Here is a 22972-nt window from a genome sequence, read left to right as displayed (position 1 = left end):
ATTCAACCCACCTCGGGACGAGCAAACTGTGGATAGGGAGGGCTGACTGTACTACACTGCTTTATATAAGGGACTTGAACATCATGGAGTTTGGTATCCGCAGGGGGTCCTGGAACCAATCCCCTCGATACCAAGGGACGACTATATATTTATCACTTAATCTGATACAGTTACTCCTCCTAGCTGTCTTTCGAATAATGATACTTGAATGTACTTCTTTCCTACTATGGAACTGCCCAATCCTGGTAGAATCACTGTTGGTAAAAGATGAGTCACAGCTCCCACTGATGAGAACAGTGACAACAACTTGAGGAGAGAGGCACAGATTGAAATGTACAGAAGCTTGCATTAATTTTTTGTAGCTACCTTTGGAGTATAGTTCTCAGGGTCTGTCTGATTATCTGCCCCATCCAAGTCAGAAGAACTGATAAACTCTGTCCACCAGAAAGACTCTGGACCTAGTTCTGCTGATGTTCTCTTTCTTTGAAGAAACCACACGTGTGAAGCTGAGAACTACCATGTAGATACACATATGGTGTCAGGATTGGAATATGCCTTCACTTAATAGGTCCTGACAATAATTTAGGTATTCTGATTATATTTTCAAGTCAGATCAAAATTTGTTAACAGGTAGCACTAGGCTATATACTTTTAAAAAATATATTTATTTATTTATTTAGGTTGCCCCGGGTCTTAGTTGCAGCATGCAGGATCTTTAGCTTCGACATGTGGACTTCTTAGCTGCAGCACGCAAACTCTTAGTTGAGGTATGTGGGGTCTAGTTCCCCGACCAGGGATTGAACCTGGGCCCCCTGCATTGGGAGCATGGAGTCTTACCCACTGGACCACCAGGGAAGTCCCTAGGCTATATACTTTTGATCAGACTCCTTTTGTATTGCTGCTAAAGACTCTTTAAAAAAAAAAACTAGTAGACTTTAATTCATCCTCAATAGTAATTTAAGTCATGTGACATCCATGCATGTGAATATTGAGACTTGTGGCCCACAGATAAACTTGAGATCTCCTGGCATGCAAGATGGTTTTAGGTCTGTGAGCAGATGGTGCTCTGAGCTAGTGGGTAAATTAGTGCAAGAATACATGAGCTTTCTTTCTGCATTTAGGGACACACACTTAAAATGTCAGAGAGGTTACAGCCCTTAGTAAAGACCATTTCTTGCTTATATATGAAGATCTTGAGCAAGAATAGGCCAATGTCAGCAACAACTGTTAACTCTATGCGTACATTGTGCAGCCGTACTACATACACATACAGAAAAATTCACATATCCTAAAATTCATCACTTCAAAGCGTACACTTTAGTGATTTTTAGTACACTCACAAGGTGGCACAACTATCACCAATATCTATAATAATTCCAGAATATTTTCATGGTCCCCAAACAGAACTTCATACCAATTAATACACACTCCCCACACCCACTCCTCTAGCAGCCACCAATCTGTTTTCTGTCTCTATGGATTTGCCTCTTCTAGACATTTTGTGGTTTTTTGTTTTTTTTTTAATCTGGTTGCCCCAGGTCTTAGTTGTGGCACGTGAGATCTTTAGTTGCTGCATGTGAACTCTTAGTTGTGGCACGTGAGATCTTTAGTTGCTGCATGTGAACTCTTAGTTGTGGCATGTGGGATCTAGTTCCCTGACCAGGGATAGAACCCAGGCCCCCTGCATTGGGAGCACGGAGTCTTAGCCACTGAACCACCAGGGAAATCCCAATACATGGTCTTTTTGTCTGGTTTCTTCCCCTTAGCATAATGTTTTCAAGGTCCATGCTTGTTGTAGCATGTATCAGTACTTAATTTCTTTTTATGGCTAAAGAATATGCCATAGTATGGATATGCAACATTTTGTTTATCCATTCATCTGTTGATGGCCATTTGGGTTGTTACCACTTTCTGGCTATTATGAATAATGCAGCTATAAACATTCATGTACACGTTTTTTGCATGAAACATGTTTTCAATTCTCTTGGTTATATACCTAAGAGTGGACTTGATGGCTCATATGGTAACTATGTTTAATTGTTTGATGAACTGACAAAATGTTTCCAAAGCAGCTGCACCATTTTACATTCCCAGCAGCAGCGCATGAAGATTCCAATTTCTCTACATCCTTGCCAACACTTAATGTCTGTCTTTTTGATTATAGCCATTCTAGTGGATGTGAAGTGGTGCCTCATGGTTTGATTTGTATTTGATGTTGAGTATATTTTCATGTGCTTATTGGCCATTTGTATATCTTCTTGGGGGAGATGTCTTTTCAAACCCTTTACCCATTAAAAAAACTGGATTGCCTTTTTATTGTTGAATTGTAAGCTGTTTAGCATGCTAAGGTGAATCTAGTTTAGATAAAGCCCTCACTGCTCCAGGAAGACCAGAGGGTGGCAGTTTGGCTTCATTTTTTTTTTTTTTTTGGTGGTACGCGGGCCTCTCACTGTTGTGGCCTCTCCCGTTGCGGAGTACAGGCTCTGGACGCGCAGGCTCAGCGGCCATGGCTCACGGGCCCAGACACTCCGCGGCATGTGGGATCTTCCCGGACCGGGGCACGAACCCGTGTCCCCTGCATCGGCAGGTGGACTCTCAACCACTGCACCACCAGGGAAGCCCTGGCTTCATTTTTAATTCTTTTCAGGCACTTACTACATTTCCCAAAAGAACCTCTGTTCACAGACTGTGAACTAGGACTTATTGCCATCACTAGTAAAGATTATTAATCTACTTCTAAGAACCAGTGCAAAGGATTTGAAAACCCAGATGAACTCTTAGAAATCCTTGCTTCCATCCATGGCAGCAGCTCCCAGACCTCTGTTTGCTGTGCTCAAGTGAGTGACTGAAGGAAGCAGTCTACTCTGAAAAGAAAGTAGCCCCTTCTAATATGGTAAGTGACATCGTTTAGTTAAAACCGCCAACAGGAGAAAGTGAAACAAGAATTGTAGGTAAACTTTAAAGCGTGCACACACACTCTAATCACTGAGTCCTGGGGACCAAGGCTATCCTTAGGATGTTGCTACCAGCTGTGAATTCACAGAAAAGAGGAGTGACTCAGATGTTCACGTGGGGTCAGGTCTCCCACTTGCATTCATTCAACAATCACTGATAGTAGTTCTGAGCCTGGTACTGCCAGGCATGGTAATTTCCTTCAAGAGTTCACAATCTGTTTTATGGGGCAGACACACAAGTAAATGAGTATATATTCTACAATATAATGTTAGGTGCAGGAGAGAACAATGAACTCTGCCTAGGGATAACAAGGATGTTTCACCGAGGAGGCAGCACTTGGTTCAAGGGTTGTATAACTCAGCGTCACGATGGGTCCTTCCCACGGGCGTTTGCTAGTAGGAAAGGGAAGAAAAGAAGAAGCTTCAGCATATGCCTAACCCTCTATGGGGGGGTGGCTATGGGACGGGAGCCTATGCTTCAGGGTCTCCAGCCAGGCCCACCTTGGCCTGACATCAGCTTAGTCTTTTGGTTCATGCTGGTGTTTAAAAAAAAAACAAAAAAAAACAGGTAGAATCCAGGTCAACTCTCTTTAGTGTAGGAATAGGAAAAAGCAACCAACCGATCTCCAAATTTTCTTGTCTTTGATTTTATGTTTATCAAGGGAAATCTTGTTTTCATTTTCATAGCAAATGTATGACTTTGAAGCAGGAACTTGCCTGCCTTGTATTTCTCCTGTGCTGCTTTATCCTGTTTCCTGAGTTGCTAGTTTTGAGCTTGTGTAAGCCTTGTTAGAGGATCTCCAGACACATCAAAGGGCAGGGACTGCATCCCCTTAGCCCCAGAGCAGCTATGGGAGATCTCTCTTGCCCTCTTGCCTAGCGGTTGCTTCTTCCAAGGAAAGAGTACCTCTGAACACCCAAGTCTGCCCAGATTTTCCTCCAGTCTAACATTGGCATCCCAGTATTAAAAGGTGTCTTGGCTCTATATCAGAAACTTCTTAGGTTCAGGCAGCAGCAACCAGCTCTTGCAACTCAAAAAAGGGATGCACTGGAAGGAGGTCTGGTGGCCCACAGAACTAACTAAAAGGCAGGAGGACCAGCCTATGGTCCTCCTCCTCCACCTCCAAAGGAGGCTGTATAGCAAGATCAGGAGACAGGTTAGGACCACCACCATACACACCCCCAACTACTGATGGTTTCTCACCTGTCCCTACATCACTATGTCACTCACATGAGAGTCCCAGTCCCTGGCAGGAGCATCACATTGGTCAAGCCAGGTCTGAAGGCTTGCACTGTGGCAAGCTGGCTTTCAAGTGGGAGGAGGGGCTCTGTCTCCCCAAGACCTACACAACGTGGGTTCCCCCAGGAAGGAAGAGTTCAGATGCCCACTACGGCCTTGTCTGGGGGAGCAGTAAGCAAAGCTTAGGAGAGGACCAACACTCATTGGAGACCTCTGGTGTATAAACCAATCCTTAGAGATAAAACTGAGGCTGGAATTTAGTCAAGATTGTCTTCCCTACAAGAGAAGCTGAAGTGAGGAATTATAACTAACACCACTTATTGATGGTCTCCTGTGAGCCCACTGCTGAGTATATCTGATGAAATCTCATTTAATCTTTACCTGCCAAACATATAGTAGTATCCATTTTACAGATGAGGAAATGAAGGTTCAGGAAGGTTGGGATATCTCCAGGGTCATACTGGCATTCATACTTAGGTCTGCCAGGCTGTGGACTCATGCTTGCTTTCTCACTGCTGGTTTTCTTATACCTGGGATACAGTGAACTGGAGAACAGCTCCCTGTCCTCCTTTCTTAAGCTTCTCTCAATGCTTCCCTTGAAGCACAAAAAGCTGCCAACTAGATTGTGTGTGTGTGTGTATGTGTGTGTGTGTTGTCACATTCACTCCTGGCAGGGTCCCAAAAACTCATGAACCATGATGGATGACAGACATACGCACCCTCAGGTTTTAGAACAAAGTCTCTTCCATGTGAGTAACTGACCAGACACATCAGTTAAAATCAGCAAGATTTTCTCAGTGAATGTTAAGAACATGCATTATCTGCTTCCATAGCCAATGACCAAAATCCATCCCACGTACATGTGGCATGCTGTGACCCAATCCTGCACTAACGCTTCCGTGTGCAGCCCGAGGCCCAGAGCTCTAGAGTTAGAGTGGCCTCCCGTTGCAAATGCTGATCAGATGACTCCTTGGTGAGCAGAGACCTGGTGGATTTAGCTCAAACAGAAGGCAGTTTTAGGAGAGGGGCCTTTGGAGACCATCTCATCCCTTTGTTAGTGCCTGAACACAGAAGGGGCAGTTTGGCCATTCCCAGGCTTGAGCCAGCTGTTGCCCTCCCTGGGGATGCCACTGGGGGTCTTGTTCATAGTCTTGAGTTTATTTCTATTCTTGGGGACCAAAATGAAGCATAAGAGACATTTTCCATCTGGGTCCTGGGAGGCCAGCAAAGCAAAGTGGAAAAGCTCACTTGGTTACCACTTACGTGTCTTGAGTCCACTGGAGTAGGTAGAAGAGGAGAGAGGCCTGCATCCAGCTATCTCCTTGAATGTCTCTTGGCCAGGGACGTGTCGGTAACATCTGAATGAGGGAAGACCAGGAGGATGGAATGGTCCCAGGCCTGGAGCTTGGGGCCAGGCTAGAGAAGAAAAGCTGAATTCTTATGGCCAAATCAAACAGAGGCTGAGGAGTCACCCAGTGTCTGTAGGGAAAAGGTGATATATGTGTACTCAGTAGGAATGTGACAGCCCAGCATTCCTTCCCGGGAACTGCTGATCTCAAAGGGAACTTCGGTTCAATCGCTGGGACATCCAGTCCCTACCCAGGCTCGCCCAGAGGCCTTCCTGCCAGATGCCCCCATAGAAGAGGGGGTGCTCCATTCTCCCTGTACTTTTTCTTGTGGCTGCCTTCCTATTTATAGGAACAAGTGTGGTGAATTCAGTGCATAATTAAAAAGCAAACAAACTTGCTCTAAGGGAACACTTACCATTTAAGTAGACACTTGTGTAAAAACAATGCTTCGTGCTTTATTGGATTTCCAAAAATAGACAACATGATTTGTTGAATGATTTCTGGCCTTTAGTGTATTTTAACCTATACATGACAGTCTCTGAATTATCAAGACAGCTATGTAGTTACTGTCTACAAGAAAGAAACATCTTTTGCCTCAACCACAGGTTATAAATTCACTGCTACCACAAACAAAGTCAAAAGATACAAACTTGGGAAAATATTTGCCACATATTAAAAAAAAAAGTTAATTGCCTTAATATATAAAGAGATCTTACAAGTCAATAAAAAAGACCAATAATTTGATAGAAAAATGGGCAAAGAAAGTTAACAGATCACAGAAGTTAATACAAATGGCTTTAAATGTACAAAATGATATGCAATTTTATATATAAAAAAGAAATGTAAATTAAAACATATTATTTTCACCTTTCATATTTCAGAGGTCAAAAGTCTGATAATGTACTGTGTTAGTGAGGATGTAGGAAAATGGGCACTCTCATATATATTAATGGGATACAAATTGGTACACACTCATTGTAAGAAATTTGAGATTAACCAAATTTGAAAATTTACATACCCTGTTACAGTTATCTATTACTGTTTAACAAACAACCCCAAAACTTAGTGGCTTTCCCATTTACAATTATTTTACTTGTGAAATTGAGGAAGGGCTAGGTTGGGTGGTGGTTCTCTGACCCGTATAATGTCAGCTGAACTCTCCCAGGCCTGGGAAAGTACTGAGATACTGAGGGGCACAGGCATGTCTTTTTATGTAGTAGAAAAACATGATTAATACGTGCACGTGTCCATCTTCTCCATGGCCCCTGCTCCCCAACTACTGCCACCACTAAAGGAGACTCCAACTTCGCAGCAGTTTCGTCCCCTTCCTCCCCTCTAAGATTCTTTGGGCTTTTGCAATAATGAAATGCCCTCCAGTCAAAGACCCTGAGGAACACACCTATAGTTGAAAAAAATGGAGTGTATTACTTGTTACAGTGAGGGGAACACACAGGATGGGGAACCATGGAGCATTTTGGTAAGAGGGCATTAGAGAGGACTTACAGGATTTGGGCTTGTATTAGTGATTGTGGAGAGAATTAAAGAAGCAGGACTTTTCTCAGTGTTTGATGCTGTCGGGAAGCAAGAGTAATTCTATGATTAGGTACCTTAAATCTTATCTAGAAAAAGGAATAACTAAAGCAAAGTTAAAGCTGCAATTGGCAAGGAAACAGCACTCGCATATTATCCAGGATAGAAAGACATTTGGTCATTTTGGGGACTTGGACAACGTTCATGGTTTGTCTGTGTTTGGATATGATTACAGAATGGTCTTGTTTTTGTCTTGACCCATCATGGTTACAGATGGCCTTGTCCGATGTTGATGTCCTGTGAAATAGTTTATGTGCAACAGGAGAACTCCAAGGCCTTGGCTGTGAATGTCAGATCAACTTCTACAACACCAAGGTCTAACTGATAGTCCCAGGCCAACATCCAGATGTCAGGGACTGCTTTCTCTTTCTCAGACGAGAAGAAGAGGCAAGCAGAGAAGTGGGTGGGCGGGATTTCAGTTTTGGAGGAGTTAGGCAGAGAGTTTCTGCAGCGTGTGCGACAGAAATAAGGGGGCGGGAGGAGGAGCGGGTTAACAAGAATTGCTGTGGACACTGTGTCCACTTCATGGTTGTCAAGAAATATACTTTTTAGGGACTTCCCTGGTGGCGCAGTGGGTGAGAGTCCGCCTGCCGATGCAGGGGACACGGGTTCATGCCCCGGTCCAGAAAAATCCCGCATGCCGCGGAGCAGCTAGGCCTGTGAGCCATGGCCGCTGAGCCTGCGCGTCCGGAGCCTGTGCTCTGAAACAGGAGAGGCCACAACACTGAGAGGCCCGCGTACCGCCAAAAAAAAAAAACAAAAAACAAAAAACTTCTAAAAAATATAAATTAAAATCTTGAACAATTTTGAATTGGCTTTTGGTTGCTGGATTGTATTCCCTCTATTGTAATACTGCTCTGAGACCAACCATGCGGATCAGGATCTTAAAAAGGGCAGGTATTCAAAGCCAAGAAGTTCTGAGCCATTGTCTTAAGAGTCCAGAGCTCCAGCTCAAGCTGAAGCTGATGCCTGGGTCAGGATGGTGTTTGAAGAAGAACCAGAGCCAGGAGGGTGCCAATCAGAAGCCAGGCTCAGGTGCCTGCGGCCTCCATCCCCTAGAAGACCCAAGCATTCAGAGCTCCCCAGGCTCTTAGTGCCCCCAGAAAGTGGCAGCCTTGACCTCTGGTCTGGGTTTCTGGGTCCTGGTTTTTACCATAACAAACCTTGTCAGCCGAGGATGCAAATATAGGGGGATATGGTTCCTGCCCCCAGGCATGCTGATTCTGTGGGAGAGTGAGGGCAGCCACAGCAATAGCTGGGGCTCAAGACAGACGAGCACTGAAGGCCCAGCAAAAGGCCCCCAGCCCCTTCCAGGGAGGGAGCATTTCTTGGCAGAGCCAGTATCCACAGGATAAATGTTTGGAAAGCAGGGGCAAGGAAGGCTGAGGACAGAGCAGTGAGGAATGCACAGTGGCAGATGAATTCAGAGCATTCTTTGGAGCCTGGAGATCCCCAAAGGTGAAAATCTCAAGAGCCAGACTCTATGGCTGGCGTAAATCCTATCGAGGCCACAGGGGATACGCATAGTCCAGCACCTAAAGGACCCACTGAGGGTAGCAGGAGTGAATACAGACGTCAGCAGAGCCTCCCCTCTCCTTCCCTTCCTCTCCCTCCCCTTTCAGGTGGCTGGCCAGAAGGGCCCAGACTATGTGGGCTAGTGGGAGAAATGAAAAGAAAACGGGCAAACATGGGAGAAGAAGAGCCCACACTGGGAATCAAAGAGCTGGAAGAGTTCTGGAAATGGAGTATCTGGAGGGACAGTTGGTCAAGGGATGATGGATTAGCATCCGAACTGTACTGTACTCAGAGGGACAAGGACAGTGGCGGGTCTGCTTACTTGGCCAAACTTTCTGAAAGGAATGGGGTGCTCGTGTGGGCACCCGGCCTGGGCTTTCCCACAGAAGGGGTGGCCTGGACCCTCGGTGCTCGGGCCCGCGCGCTACCGGCGGTAAGAACGCGCTGGGCGGAGGCGGGCGGGCGAGCGCCTTGGTGGCCCTTCCCCTACTTTCCAGCTTCTTCAGCTGGAGCAAGAGGTCTGTGCCCGGCGGGGGAACGAGCGTCCAACCCCTGGACCCAGGTCTAGGCCCGCAAGCGGACACTACGAAGGGGCGGGCGGCTCCCGGGGCAGCGCCGCCGTTCCGCGCTCCCGCCCCCGGGAGCCGGACGTGGCGCCTCCCCCGCGGCAGCGGGAGCCTGGAGGTGGGGTCGGGAGCCCGAGGCCGGGACTCTGATGTCACCGCGCGGCCGCGGGCGCCCGGGAGCGCGTCTCGGGTTGGAGCTCAGGTACTCGGTGAGGCCGGGGGGGCCGGACGGCCGGGAGTGGGCGGCGGAATCGCCCTTCCCGGGGGCGGCAGGGCGAGCCCCGCCGCTAGGAGCGGGTGGGGTGGCTGGGGCGCCGCGGAGCAGCCCGCGCCTCGTTGGGTCTGGAGGGGTTGGGCTCCGCGCGGAGTCTGGTCTGCGCGAGTCAAGGCCCTGCGCGCTTGGCCCCTTCGCAGAGGGGTGGGGGGCGCAGAGCCGGCAACAGCGGGAGCTGCTGGGGAGCGCGCCCGGGGAACCCGAGCACGCAGTGGGGTCTCACCCTGCAACCTCCGGCTCCCGCCTTTCGACCGCGCAGCCACTGGGGAATCCTGGCCTCTCCGGTTCACGATCGCGCGGTCCCCTCCTCGCGTTCTGAGCCCTCCTCCCCCGACGGTGAACCCAACCAACAGGAAAGGCCGAGAAATGCGCCGGCCAGGGGCCATCCGCTCTCCCAGCGTCCCCGAGGCCTCGCTCTCCAGCCGCACCGCGTGACTTTGTCGCCCCCTGTGGCCGCCAGGCCTGCGCCTCTTTCCTCCCTGGAGCGCCTCGACTCAGCTTGAAGCCCCAGGTATGTGGTACGATCTCGACCGCGGCTTCCTCTCCCCAAGTGCCGCCAGCATCCCGGGTTTCCTGACCGTGGCACAGAGCTAGAGTCTACGGAGACTCTACGTGTGCGCGGGAGCGAGCTGAGAGCAGACGCTTCGCGACGTGAGCTGTGGTGCTGACAGGCCGGGAGAATGGGGTGCCGGAGGGAACTGGGAGAGCCACGGAACTTACCAAAATGCCTGCCCTTCTAGACCTGGTCTGGAGTGGTGGAATTCAAGACACGGCCCAGGACCTAGAAACTCAGTCCGGCAGGGAGACTGCCATGCAGGCAGGGCGGCAGTCTCCCTGCCAGACCATCCAGGTGGGGTGGCCTGGACAACCTCTCCATAAGAGAGGTCAGACGTGAGGTGGCCTTTGGGAAAGATATGATTTAATTCCTGATCACTGTTGATAATTTGAGGTTGTCTGCCTTTCTGGTCACCTTACCTGGATCTGCTTCCGTTGCCTTTGTGTGATTTTACCCACTGGAAGCTGTCTTTGTGGATTTCCCCACGAACCTCTAATTAAAAACCTGGGTCTGCTTTCTTGCCTGGTCCAACCTCTCTCCTGAGGTCCAGACACACATCTCAACTTACCACCTGCTTGCCAGACTTGCCACAAACACTGCAAAGCCCACAGGCCCCAGACTGAGCACTGGATCCCTTGGCTAGTCCCCGTCTCAGCTTCCTCATTCCTGGGACCGGCACCTCCACCTCCCCAGCCCCTAGCTCTGAACACGGAACCTTTTCCTCTCTTGCTCTTTGATTCAGGTGATAAGTTTATTGCAAATGACCCCAATCTGGTGGTTTTCTAGCAGGGATTCCACTCTGCTCCCCCTGCTCTGACGGGGCTTGGCAAAAGGTTCTTTGAGTTCTAGCTTCTGGACTTACATTCAATGCAGGCACTGGCTCTGCAGCCCAGCCCACAGCTGACAGTAATGCTGATGCTAGGGCTCCTGGGGTGTGGCTACCCCCAGCCACAAGGACTGGCTGAACTGCAAGAGGCTCCCTGCAGCCAGACAAGTGTGAAAACTCTTTGCTCTTTGGGCTGAGGCCCCAAAACACACTAAAGGAGCTGGACCCTCCTGGCATAACAGGTTCTACAAAGGGCACAGTGTGAGCATCCTGCATGGGTATCAGGTGCTTGCATTACAACTGCAAAAGCATCCTCGAGACAAGTTAAGGTCAATAAGAAAATGTACACACATTTTAGTTATCCATTTGAGCTGTTTTTATTTGGTGAACTCAGAATCCTTTATCAGTCAGTAACTCACAAATAAGATAGAATTGTCAAGGCCTTTTTTGAGGAAACATCTTTGTATTAGAACAGTTACCCATGCCTATAGATGCAGCGAAAGTCAAGAATGGGTGGCATGAGCCAGGGTAAACAGTGCTCCCAAGCTGGGCTCAGAAGGATAGGAAGAGAGAGAGCTATTGTCTGGGTGGCTGCGGGGGGGGGGGGTGGTTACCAAGAGGAGGTGACTGTCCTCCCAGGGGCTGCTACTCAGAGTAGCTTCTTGTCTTTCTGAAGTTCAGGGAGTATAAACTACTTTGCAAAAATGGTCCCCAAGCCTGAGTGAAGACCAACCTGCAGGGCTGGCCTTAGTGGGCACAAAGATGCCTCCAGGTGGGTGATGTCAAGATGTTCTGGTACCAGGTCAGCTGAGATCCCCTCCTGGGAATGTTGGAGGTACCGCTTCGCCCTTTTAGGAAACATCATATCCTCCCACCACTAACCTCCCTACCTGCCCTATCCAGCAATCTGTAGCATCTGGGGTCTCAGGGAATGGGGTAGAGGGTGATCCTGAGCTCCAAAAAGTGTCTAGAGGCTCACATAAGTCTGTTTTTCAGTTTCCACCCAACTGTGGGCCACCCTCCTCTGCAGTCCCAACCAAGCAGCTCAGGAAAGGCAAGCCCACCCCCCACCCCACCCCCAAAGTCCCTATAGCTCATAGGGAGCCCTCAGTTCCCAAGACTGAAAGCTGCTTTCACCCCTGACCCAGGCACACACCTAGCTCCTCCCCTTGCTCCCCCTCCTGCCACTGGGGAAGTATTGATTTCTGGCCATTCCTGTTCCAAGCTGTGCTTGCCTGCGCTTTTGGTTCCTAATAACCTGAGTAACCTGGTCAGTGTCCATGGGTGGCAGCTGCCTCACCCATTCTGTCCCCTTTCTCAAAAAGACTAATAGGGAGAGAAAAGTGGGTGGAAGCAAAGAAGCCCTCAACCTTCTCCACCAAAGCCACCCCCATCTACTCCCTGAAAGGCTGCTCCTTTCCTTGTCATTCAACAAATACTTAACATCCACTACGTGCCTGGCACCGAGGGTACAGAGATGAGTAAGTGCAGGGCCTGTCCTCAGGAAGCTCAGGGGTGGGAATGGGGAGAGGGAATCAAAGCAAGCCAACAATCACAATGCAGGGCGATGAGTGCGGTGATGCAGGAAGCTCAGGACACTGTAGGGATCCCAAAGGGTCAGAAGACCTCTAAGCTGAGCCCTGTAGGAGGAGCAAGAGTGGCAGGACAAAGAGGGGGTGAGCCTGTGATTCCTAGACAAAAGGCAGAGAGTCTCCCAAGCAGGGGCCATATTATCCTGGAATCTGCCAGTATTTTGAAGGGATGGGGGCGATTGTTTCCCATAGTGGAGGCTGGGCTTTGTTGGAGGCTCAGGCCCCTGGCGGCTGGGGGTGAACTGGCTTTCAGCAGGGTTTGCTTCTAGGAAATTGATTCTGGCTGCAGTAAGCTTGGAGGCGGGCCCAGATTCCAGGCAGGGCTCTCTGCCTCTTACCAGCTGTGTGCCTCTGGGCAAATCATTCCCCCTTCAGAACTTCAGTGTCCTCATCTGTAAAATGCAGACAGCAGTTGTGCGTTAAAGACACAGTTGTGCAGTTGTGCGTTAAAGCAGTGTGTTAAAGACAAATATTTATTCAAAGCACCTGGAACATAACTGGCCCAGAGGGAGGGAGGAAGGCTGTGAAGCTGCCCCTGCCACCTGACCTGGGTCTTTCCCCCTCCTTTCTTGTCTCCCCTGTGATCTCAGACCGTTCTTGACCATTGTTTATCAGGGAAAGATCACATGGAGAAGCTAACAAAGCAGCCAGGAAGCAGCCAGGGTGGGACAGGGCTGGGGAGGGCAGGAGCATGGGTACATTCTCAGAGCTCCAGGAGGTGCCAGGGTAGAAGCCGGGGCTGCGGGCCAGAAGAGCCCCAGCGGGGGATGCGCTAGTCGCCAGTTCCTTCCCCTGAGCTAAGGCCCTCAATCTCCAGAGTTGATCCCCTGGTCCTACTGCCCTTGCCATTCCAGACTAGGGAGGTGGCGGGGGGGGGGCCAGCGCTAATAAGGGTCGTGAGACTAGGGAGGGGATGTGTAAGCATGTCCGTGTTGGAGGTGCCAGAAGGTTGTCCTAACCCTAACCCGGAGCGCCTCACCCACCACCCCGTCTATGCTTTTCCAGGCCCCACAGAGCTGGCCAGCCTCCGCCCGCGTCCGCGCAGCCATGGAGGCTCTGGGTCCTGGAGGCGACTGCGCCTCGCCGGCCTCGTCCACTCGCAGCCTGGACCTGCGGCGGCTGTCCGCGCGCGCCGACTCAGCCTACAGCTCTTTCTCCGCCGCCTCCGGCGGTCCTGAGCCGCGCACACCGTCGCCGGGGACCCACCAACTTCCCTACCTGGACTGGGACTACGTGCGCGTGGTGTGGGGCGGCCCGGCCCCCACCGCCGGGCTTCGCGCCTCCCCGCAGCCCCGGCCCGCGGCCGCCGCACGCAGTGGGCCTCGTCCCCCCGAGATCCGGGGGACCCCGGGGCCGCTCAGCCGCCAGACCACCCCGCTGCTGTACGCGCTGGCGGCCGAGGCGGAGGCCGCGGCGCGGGCAGCCGAGCCGCCCAGTCCGCCTGCGTCGCGGGCCGCCTACCGCCAGCGGCTTCAGGGCGCGCAGCGGCGAGTGCTCCGGGAGACGTCCTTCCAGCGCAAGGAGCTCCGCATGAGCCTGCCCGCCCGCCTGCGGCCCGCGGCCCCCGCGCGGCCCTCCGCCGCGCACCCTCGCTCTGCCTTGCTCAGCCACCCCGGCGGGGAAGCGGAGCCGGCGCGCCCCGGGGCTCCCGCGCCGGGAACCGCCGGCAGGGGACGCCTCGCCAGCCAGCAGCGGAAGTGGTGCTTCTCAGAGCCGGGAAAGCTGGATCGCGTGGGTCGGGGCGGTGGGTTGGCGGGGGAATGCTCGGGGGAGGCCTGCTCCAGCTCTGGCCTCGCCAGGCCGGAGCCCCGGGAATGGCAGCAGCGGACGCTGGCAGAGTTCGAAGGTCACCAGATCAGATGGCTGCCTGCGACCCAGCCCCGAAGCATAGAGGACCCGAAACCCCAGTCCTTGAGGCTCAGCAATGCCTATAGGCCTGCCGGTCGGAGTCGGAGCGCTTCGGGGGAAGTCTTGTCCCCCTGGGGGAGTCCAGGAGGGGTCATGCCCATTGCCCAGGTATGGAAGATAGGGGCTGCAAGCTTGGCTTGGGGGCATCCAGAAGATTGAAAACTTGAGCAACATTTCATCCAACTGCTTGCCTTTCCAGGCTGTTCCCCAAGGAGCAGAAACCCCCAGACCACTGTTTCAGACCAAACTTTCCAGGTGAGAGACATGGACCACTCTGGGGACTGAAAGCTGGGGGAAGGCAGCTTTCATAGCTCTTGCTCAAGAAAGAAGAGGGCCTCCCACTCACCCTCAGTTGGAGCCTTCTGTCTTTTGCAAACCACATCCCCTAATCCCACCCCCAACACCCTACTGTCTGTCTGGTGCAGAACCAGAATCTTCCTGCCTGGTCCCTGTGGTCAGTGTAGGGTCCCTGCTTCCAGGTTCCTGACTCAGAAGGAAGTTGCAGTGGTGTGTTCTGCAGAGGGCCACCAGAGCAGTCCCTCTGACTGGGAGCAGAGGGCCTCAGAGAACTGCATTGTGTCTGCCCGGCTCCCATCCCTTCCTGATGATGAAGTTTTCCTGGAAGAAGCCCCGCTGGTCAGAATGAGATCACCTGCAGACTCCCATGCTCCTCTGGGGCTCCCAAACAGGTGAATTCCCTCAGGCTTTCAAGCAGAGTGAGATACCCCCTTCCTACACACATCTACAAAATGCTGGAGGGGCAGGGAACCCTCTCCTGGCTGGTGGCTGGGAGCTAGGGGGGTGAGGTGGGGGAGGTGGATGGCCGTTGGAGGCCACCATTTATCTTTGGCCAGAGCTTCTTCTGATTTAGTGTCTCTTCCACTTCCAGTGTCCATGCCTCTGACCAGCAATATGGAGCTGGCTTGGGTCAGAGGGCTGACCAGGCTATAATCCCCTCAGAGCAGCCCCTCCATGAGCACCCAGAGACTGCAAGGGCGGATGACTGTTGGCAGGGGGTAAACGGTTCTGTGAGTGTCTCCAGGCCTACATGCTGTAGTCCCCCTGGGACTGCAAATGGTGACATTGCAACCTTTGACCCCACTGGACTGCTGACCACTGATCCCCCCACAGCTGCAGAGACTGACCCCCTCAAACCTCTCCCAAGTGATGCCCTGAGACCCCCAGGCAGTGATACTCTGGGGCCTTCTGACCACACTGCCCTGGCTTGGGGCACTGGCCAGACTGGTTCAAGGTCAACATGGCCCAGTCCACGCCTCGAGGAGCTGGTTCAGGAGCTGGCCAGATTGGATCCCTCTCTGAGTGACACTCTCACCTCCTATCCCAGCCCAGAGCCATCCCTGGGCCTGCTGGATGGGCTGATTCCTTTAGCCGAGGTCTGGGCTGCAATGAGGCCAGCCTGTGGAGAGGCTGGAGAGGAAGCAGCTGGTACTTCTGCGTCAGGGTGAGTGAGGGGTACCAGGGACTCAGGGGATTCTAAGCCCCTGCAGCCTGGGGCAGGACGACCCAAGGAACTCTGGTTTTGTCCCCAGCTCTTACCTACTTAACTCCACCCAGCACCTGCCAGCTTCTCAGGAGGAGACAAGGCCTGAAAACCTTACCACCCACGCTGTGCCTGACAAGCCATGCGGCCCGGGTCTCCCCGAGCCAAATAACAGCATCCAAGCCAAGAAAGTGAGTGTGGAGGGGCTATTAGAGGCTGGGCTAAGTCAGGGCCCTGCCTCCAGACTTAAGTACCCACGCCCTCCCTGCAGGTGGAGCTGGCGGACCTCCTCCAAAAGACGCTAAGGGAGCTTCAGGCCGAGCAGGAGCAGCTGCAGGGAGCGGCCCAGGCTTGGGCCAGGCGCGGGGCTGCCCTGGAGGCCTCTGTCGGCCAGGCCTGTGCACCCCACGAACTCGAGCGGTTCAGCCGGTTCATGGCCGACCTAGAGCGCGTGCTTGGCCTCCTGGTGCTGCTGGGCAGTCGCCTGGACCGCGTGCACCGCGCCCTGGCCCGGGCGGGCGCAGACGGCGACCCTGACGAGCAGGTAACGGGTTTGGGCTGGGGGAGGGCGGGGCGGTGAGGGGCCTGCGGGCTCCGGCTGGAAGCCTCCCGGGAGCGGCGGCACCCTCGCCCCGCTCACGGCGCCCTCGCCCCGCGTCTCCAGGCCTCTCTGCTGCAGCGACTGGGGCTCCTGCAGCGGCAGCAGGAAGACGCCAAGGAGTTGAAGCAGCATGTGGCACGGCGCGAGCGGGCCCTGCGCGAGGTGCTGGCGCGCGCACTGCCCGCCGACGAGCTGCGGGCCTATCGCTCCCTGTTGGTCGGCAAGGCCGCTGTCCTGGCCCAGCAGCGCAGCCTGGACGAGCGGGTCCGCCTCCTTCAGGACCAACTGGACACAGTCAGGGCCGACCTTGGCCGTCGTCCTGCGACTCCCAGGCCGGCCTGGCCCCCAGGCACCCGTCCTCCGGATAAACCGCCCTTCCCCCCTCCCCTCATCTAGTTACAGGGGTGTGGGGGTGAGGAGCACTGCCCCTGCCTCTCACCCACGTGATTGGGATGACGCTGGTTTATTCGGTGCTTTTCCCTTGGGGTGGGGAAGACCCAGGCCCGGCCTTCCTGGGGTACTTTTTCCAAGTGTTCTCATGTGGCCTTACCCAAGTCTTGTGGATTAGTTGGTAATTAACTTATGAATTTTAAAGTCTGCAGTATTCCCCCTTTTCGGTCAGGGTTGGTTGGAGGGAGAGGAGACAAGTCAGAGGAGCACTTCAACTTAAGATGCAAAATGGCCATTTTTTTCCCTCAATAAAAAATTGATGTGAGAAGTGTGCGTATCACCTGGAGCCTGGCTTGGAGGAGGGATCTTGTTTGCAAACTACAGACACCTGCCAGACTAGAGCAGAAAAGAGATTTGTTGGAGGACATCACTCGGGCCTGGGGATCCCTAGAAAGACTGAGGAAACAGGCTTGAAAACTGGAGGGGCCAAGCAGATGCTGTCACCAGTAGTCCCTAACTATTCTGGTGACTGCATTATTACCACGGAGGCCTAGGCCTGATTGGCTGAGGCCAGGTCTCTTTTGCTGGTTTTTACCCAAGCCCCCGACATGAGTAGTATAGTGGAAGTGGGGGACTGCCTCCCTTCAAGACTCAAGGGATAGGGAACTTCCCCAAATGGAAAATGGATTCAGATACTTTGCTGCCTTAAAACCCTGATGAATGTCGAGTACACTTGGACATTTGGGGACATTCATTCCAAGACCCAGAAAGAACTTTCTTCCTCTTCCAATTATGTTGGATAATTGGATAAACTGAATTTATCCGCCTTTCCTTTGGAGTCCCCACTAGGTCACCCAGGCTTAAGGAGGGCAGTTGGGGGGATGGGAGCTGAAGGTGAGTCATGGGGGACCTGGAGACCTATTATTGTGGGGGTAGTGCTGAGGAGCTGCAGAGGCAGCTTTTCTTATGTTCTGGAGATGCCAGTTTGGGTATGGGCTAAGGTTGGGAGTTAAGGGCTAGAGTGGTATGAAACAGGACACACATTCCCCTCTGTGTGTCAGTCCTGTGTACATAGAATCAATGTTCAGTTCTCAAATATACATTGAAAATCTGCCTTAATATTTGTAGCTGCTAAGGCCAGGGACAAGAACATTGTTCATGTAAATGTGCAGTGTATTTTTGGAAGCTGGGCACATTAATAGGCATGTGTATGTGTATCTAAAGCCAACAGACCTCAAAGTGAGAAATCTCTGCTTCTGGGCTCGTTTTCTGATGCATATTGTCACTAAGTGCAACTGGTTGGGAATTTTAAATGGTCGTATTCATACCAAAAGCATTAGTTATAACAGTTGCGCTATTGAGCACAGAACAATGCTCACATTGTGCCTTTTTATAAAAAACATATGGGGCTCTTGCTGATTCTAACATTATGTTTTGCTTTTCTCCTTTGAACGCTGTGGGCGGGGCCTCCGCTCTAAGATCCTCTGCCTAGCAGGGCAGCTCTCTTCGAGACGCGTTCTGGATGGAATCTACTTATTTCTGGCTTTTGCCCTGTACAGTCCCCATTGCATTCTCCCATTGTGATATACTTAGAAACACACTTAACGTCGTCCATTAGGCCAGTGGAAATTGTGTATATCAGACAAAACACTCCCAGCCCGGGATGGGCATGAGAAGCAGCGTCTGCCATTGTCTGGTTAAACTGCACTTTGGTTCTTTGCTGGTTTTTGCCATGGGGAAATATGAGGCTTCTGTGCTTGTCTCTACCAGATCGAGAGAGCCCACAAAAGTAGGGCCACAACTCCTGCGCCTGTCCTTCCATTTTGCCTCCGTCTCCTTCCTGCCCCAGTTTATCTCCCTTCCACACCCCGTTATTCCTTCAGAGGGCAAGAATGAGCTCAGCATAGGTGTTCTATATTGGCAGCACAGACTAAGACTAGGGGTGGGGTGGGGGCCAGTACCAGAAGTCCGGTGAATTCCATCCTCCTGGACACTGCCAGCAGAGGGCACTGTTTTCCTCATGATGAAAGCTGCTAGCCACGCTTTACCACCCGCCGCCTCCCCAGCTACCAGGCCCTCTGGGCTAGCCACAGGGACGTTGCCTTGTCCTGAGCAGTGTCCCTGTTGGACCTGAAGACTGGGGCTAAGCATTTGTGTCTGTCGGAAAGAAATCCTGGCCCGCCAGTTATGGGAAGGTTGGCTCCCTTTCCTTTGCCACTAGGCCTTTGTTCGAAAGTCGTTGGCTAATGAGGAGTGGGGAGGGGGAGGCTGGGGGTGTTGATCTCGAGGATCAGTATCAAAAAGAGCCTTACGTAGTTCCCCACGGTGGAAAAGAGCGTTTCTTGGGCCTCTGTTGGGGTTCCTGTCCGCACCTCCCCAAGCCGCCTGCGCCCGCCGCCGCCGCCTGCTGGTCCCGCCCCCAGCCCTGAGGCCTGCAGCGCCCCGCCCCGATTGAGCAGAGCGCGGTTGTTGCCTGGCAACTGGCAGCCCCGGGGCCTCCCTCCTCTCCTCCTCGCCTCGTCCCGCCCCCCCGCCGTTCCTAATATGGATGTAATTAGTGCACTTTTTACCTTCTGACTGTAAATTGGAAACAGAGTAGGGAAGCAGGGTTCCGTGGTGCCCAAACCGACGCGCAGTCTGGCTGGAGCAGCCGGCTCCTCACACCACGTACCTCGGCGAGCGGCTGGCGTGAGCCTCAGGAATCCTCACGGGAACAAATTACCTTGCTGTTCAGTCACGTGTAATTCAGAAGCTTATGAGGACATTTAGGTCAAATGTGGTCGAGGACCGCAGAGAGAAGAGGTGAAATGCTGTAAAGCAATCCTTCCAACGACCCCGTAGCGTTACTGTCACAGCCTAGCTACAGTTTAGACAGTCGTGATGGGTGTTTACCTGCTGTCTTTGAAACTTAAGTCAGCACTGACTTCTCACTAGGAGGACTTTTTCCTCCCCTTCTTGAGGAGAGGTCCAGACATCTCTCTCTCTCTCTCTCCCCTTCTCCTCCCTCTCTCACTATCTCTTCCTTATTTCCTCCTTCCTGCAGTAATATCTGAGGCCACCTCTGCTCCACAGGTTCAAGTCCAGAGGTGTGGCAGTTCTGGAAAGGTGACGCCAGCCACAGAGGTTCAAGGCAAAAAGCTATCTGGAGAGCGACAGAGTCTATTTATTAAACCATTTTAAAAGGTCAAATAATTTCTTCCAGGAAAAGGCAAAGAAAAGGGGGGAAATATGGGTCCTGGGTAGGCCCAGCTTTAAAACCATGTGTGGAGGGCTGCTCTCAGTCCAGAAGGCTGAATGACTGCTTGTTTAAGACTGGAAGTTGGGGAGGGGGATGCTAGAGGAATGTGCATTAAGAAAGGCATTGTGATATTTTAAATAAAGTGATATTTCCCTTTTGTGGGGAAACGTTTTTCCTAGTAGAGTCACTGTTGTTGTTTATACATACAAATACTAACATGGTAAAAGAATGGTGATCATGTAGAGCAACGTCACAAATCAGAGATATTTGGTTTTGGAATGCAGCCAGATATCCCTTTGGGACCAACTCGGCACTCCTGGTAATATTACAGGATGGTGTTGCAGTTCACAGACGACTTTACCTACTCATTCCCTGTGTTCCTTCCTCCCCACAGCCTGTAGGATATGTACTGCCAGTTCCACAGAGAGGGAGGTGGAGCTTGGAGACTTGGGTCACTTGCCTAAGGTCACTAAATGAATAAAGAGCTGAGATGAGACCACCTTGCTTTTCTGCAGCAGGACACTGTAATGGAAAAGAGCAAGAGGATGCCATCCTGACTGTGAGAGTTACTAGCTGTGAGGCCTGTACAAGTTACTTACAGTTTCTCTAAGCTTCAGTTTCCTCACTTTAAAAATCAAGATACTAACAGTGCATACCTTGTAAGGTGGTAGTTAATACCTGCAAAGTGTTTACAACTGTGCCTGGCACTTAGTAAACACAGGTCATATGTGTGTTACCCATACCCTGGTCTCCATTAGGTGGGTAACACATGCTCAAGAACAGCCTCCAGGGACTTCCCTGGTGGTCCAGTGGGTAAGACTCCACGCTCCCAATGCAGGGGGCCCAGGTTCGATCCCTGGTCGGGGAGCTAGATCCCACATGCAGGCTGCAACTGAGAGTCCGCATGCCGCAACTAAAGATCCCACGTGCTGCAGCTAAGACCCAGTGCAGCCAAAATAAATATTTTTTTAAAAAGAAGAACAGCTTCCATCCTCCTTAGAGGAAATGTACAATTGTATTAAAAAGCTTGCTGTGGGGGCTTCCCTGGTGGCGCAGTGGTTAAGAATCCGCCGGCCAGTCCAGGGGACACGGGTTCAAGCCCTGGTCGGGGAAGATCCCACATGCCCCGGAGCAGCTAAGCCTGTGCACCACAACTATGGAAGCCTGCATGCCTAGAGCCTGTGAGCCACAACTACCAAAGCCTGCGCGTCTGGAGCCCGTGCTCCTCAACAAGAGAAGACACCGCAATGAGAAGCCCGCGCACCGCAATGAAAAAGTAGCCCCCGCTCACTGCAACTAGAGAAAGCCCGCGCACAGCAACAAAGACCTGGTGCAGCCAAACAATAAAAATAAAAAGCTTGCTGTGGACATGACTCATACACATCTACATCAGCAATTAACTCTTCCCGCATTAAGAGGAGTGATTCTCTTCCCTGTGATAATTTTAACCAGGTAAATTAGCTTAATCAATGAACAACTATTTTTTTTGTCAGTTGTTGGAAATATCCTTCCACAGGTGTACCTCCTCTTAGTCAGATATTGTTCTTGAAAACTTTCCATATGCATATCAACTGTAATTTCCTACTGACTTACAGTTTCAGAAAGTTTTAGCCTGCAAGGAAAAAGCAGTGGCTTCTAACACCTGAATTTTAGGCTTATTGATCCTAAACTCTTGCCAAATGTTTTTACTTCACTGGGCAGGCTTGCAGCACACCCTTCTGAAACACAAAGATTCATCTGGCGGTTCAAGAACCCTCCTCTGATTTAAGTGTGCCATAAACATTAGTTATTGTTATTACTACTTTGCTGGTTTACATTTTGTCTTTCTCAAAGCTGGTCATACCTGTGTGTGTGACCTTTGTTACCCGTCTCAGTCAAGCCTCTCTTTTACCATGAAAAATCTCTAATATTTTATCCTGTCCTAGACCTTCAGCTACTGAGATTGCTTTAATTATTGCCTCCTGCCTTTTATTTTATTTTTTTGCAGAGGCAGAAGACTTTAATTTTCATTTTGAAATAATTTATGCAGCTTAGAGTTCCAAGCTAGGAAGGTGGGAGAGGTCAGATCCAGGCCTATATTTACCTACAGTTTTTGGCTACCATATCCATGTTTAGTTGACTCCTTTTTTTTGCAGAGAAATCCAAATTCTTTCAATAGTAGAATGCTTGAAAGAGGCAGAAGGATGAGGAGAAAAGAAGTGAAAAGAAAAGCAAAATACAGTAGCAAGTGCTGTAGAATGTTTAAGGGAAGTACATCATTACACAAGCAAGAACAAAATGGGGGACTTTATTTCATTGCTTAAATCAAAACATTCCATGAGAGACTGCCTTAAATAATTTCAGAGGCCTCACTGATACATACATGGGAGGGGAGCCCCAGTACCCTGTGCCACAAAAACTATTTGGTATAACTAATGACATGCAAACCCAATTTGCAAAAGCAGAGCATTATTACAATATGATATAAAAAGGTTGGTTGAGCAAATAGATTCCACATCTTTAAAATGGGAAAAGAGCCATTTTAATTACACTGTGTTGAAACTGGGAAATCTTGGCAATACTTAAAACCTTCTCAATTACAAATAGGAGCAAAGATACAGATGAATCAAGCCACCCCTCTCTAAGGTCACTGAGCAAAGAGATTCTGCATTTGCTATTTTGGAATAAGTTGTTTGCTTTCAGATGGCTTTTTAAAATGGGTATTACGTACCTTTTGCTTGCACAGAACTTTCATATAAAATAGTTGCTCCTTAATTGTATCTGTTACTATTTAACCAGAGATTTTTCTAGTGCTTTGCTATGACATTTTTTTCTTTGAATGTTCACCTACTGCACTGAAAGGCTCAGCTGGTTTGAAAGCCACAGATTCAGA

At 51.1% G+C, this 22972-nt stretch overlaps 1 protein-coding gene and 1 long non-coding RNA gene across 3 annotated transcripts; one reads left to right on the top strand and one right to left on the bottom strand.

The window, feature by feature from the left end:
* Nucleotides 1-2884: 2884 nt before the first annotated feature.
* LOC308615303 lies at nt 2885-9919 on the bottom strand. The gene is made up of 3 exons (XR_014015501.1): nt 9712-9919; nt 5458-5552; nt 2885-3347 (listed from the first exon to the last, which is right to left on the bottom strand). It is a non-coding gene; the product is annotated as an uncharacterized lncRNA (long non-coding RNA).
* Nucleotides 9833-19018, top strand: SHROOM1 (shroom family member 1). 2 transcript variants are annotated; one of them, XM_081230595.1, is made up of 8 exons: nt 9833-9999; nt 13468-14478; nt 14570-14625; nt 14850-15059; nt 15260-15832; nt 15921-16062; nt 16143-16415; nt 16536-19018. In XM_081230595.1, exons 2-8 carry the CDS (start codon nt 13510-13512, stop codon nt 16866-16868), a joined length of 2556 nt encoding a protein of 851 aa, XP_081086721.1. In that variant the 5' UTR covers nt 9833-9999; nt 13468-13509; the 3' UTR covers nt 16869-19018. The 2 variants fall into 2 exon arrangements, with proteins under 2 accessions (XP_081086721.1, XP_081086720.1); XM_081230594.1 differs by having other exon boundaries at nt 14796-15059.
* Nucleotides 19019-22972: the final 3954 nt, after the last annotated feature.

The sequence above is a fragment of the Mesoplodon bidens genome (genome assembly GCF_964165515.1).
Source record: "Mesoplodon bidens genome assembly, chromosome: 4".
NCBI lineage: Eukaryota > Metazoa > Chordata > Mammalia > Artiodactyla > Ziphiidae > Mesoplodon > Mesoplodon bidens.
Note: the sequence above shows the minus strand (reverse complement) of the source record. Positions and strands in the feature narration are given on the sequence as shown.

Coding starts and splice junctions, on each gene's coding strand:
- SHROOM1 (XM_081230594.1), top strand. CDS start 13,510: ATGGAGGCTCTGGGTCCTGGAGGCGACTGCGCCTCGCCGGCCTCGTCC. Junction 15,833..15,920: donor GCTGGTACTTCTGCGTCAGG/GTGAGTGAGGGG, acceptor TTTTGTCCCCAG/CTCTTACCTACTTAACTCCA. Junction 16,063..16,142: donor ACAGCATCCAAGCCAAGAAA/GTGAGTGTGGAG, acceptor CCCTCCCTGCAG/GTGGAGCTGGCGGACCTCCT.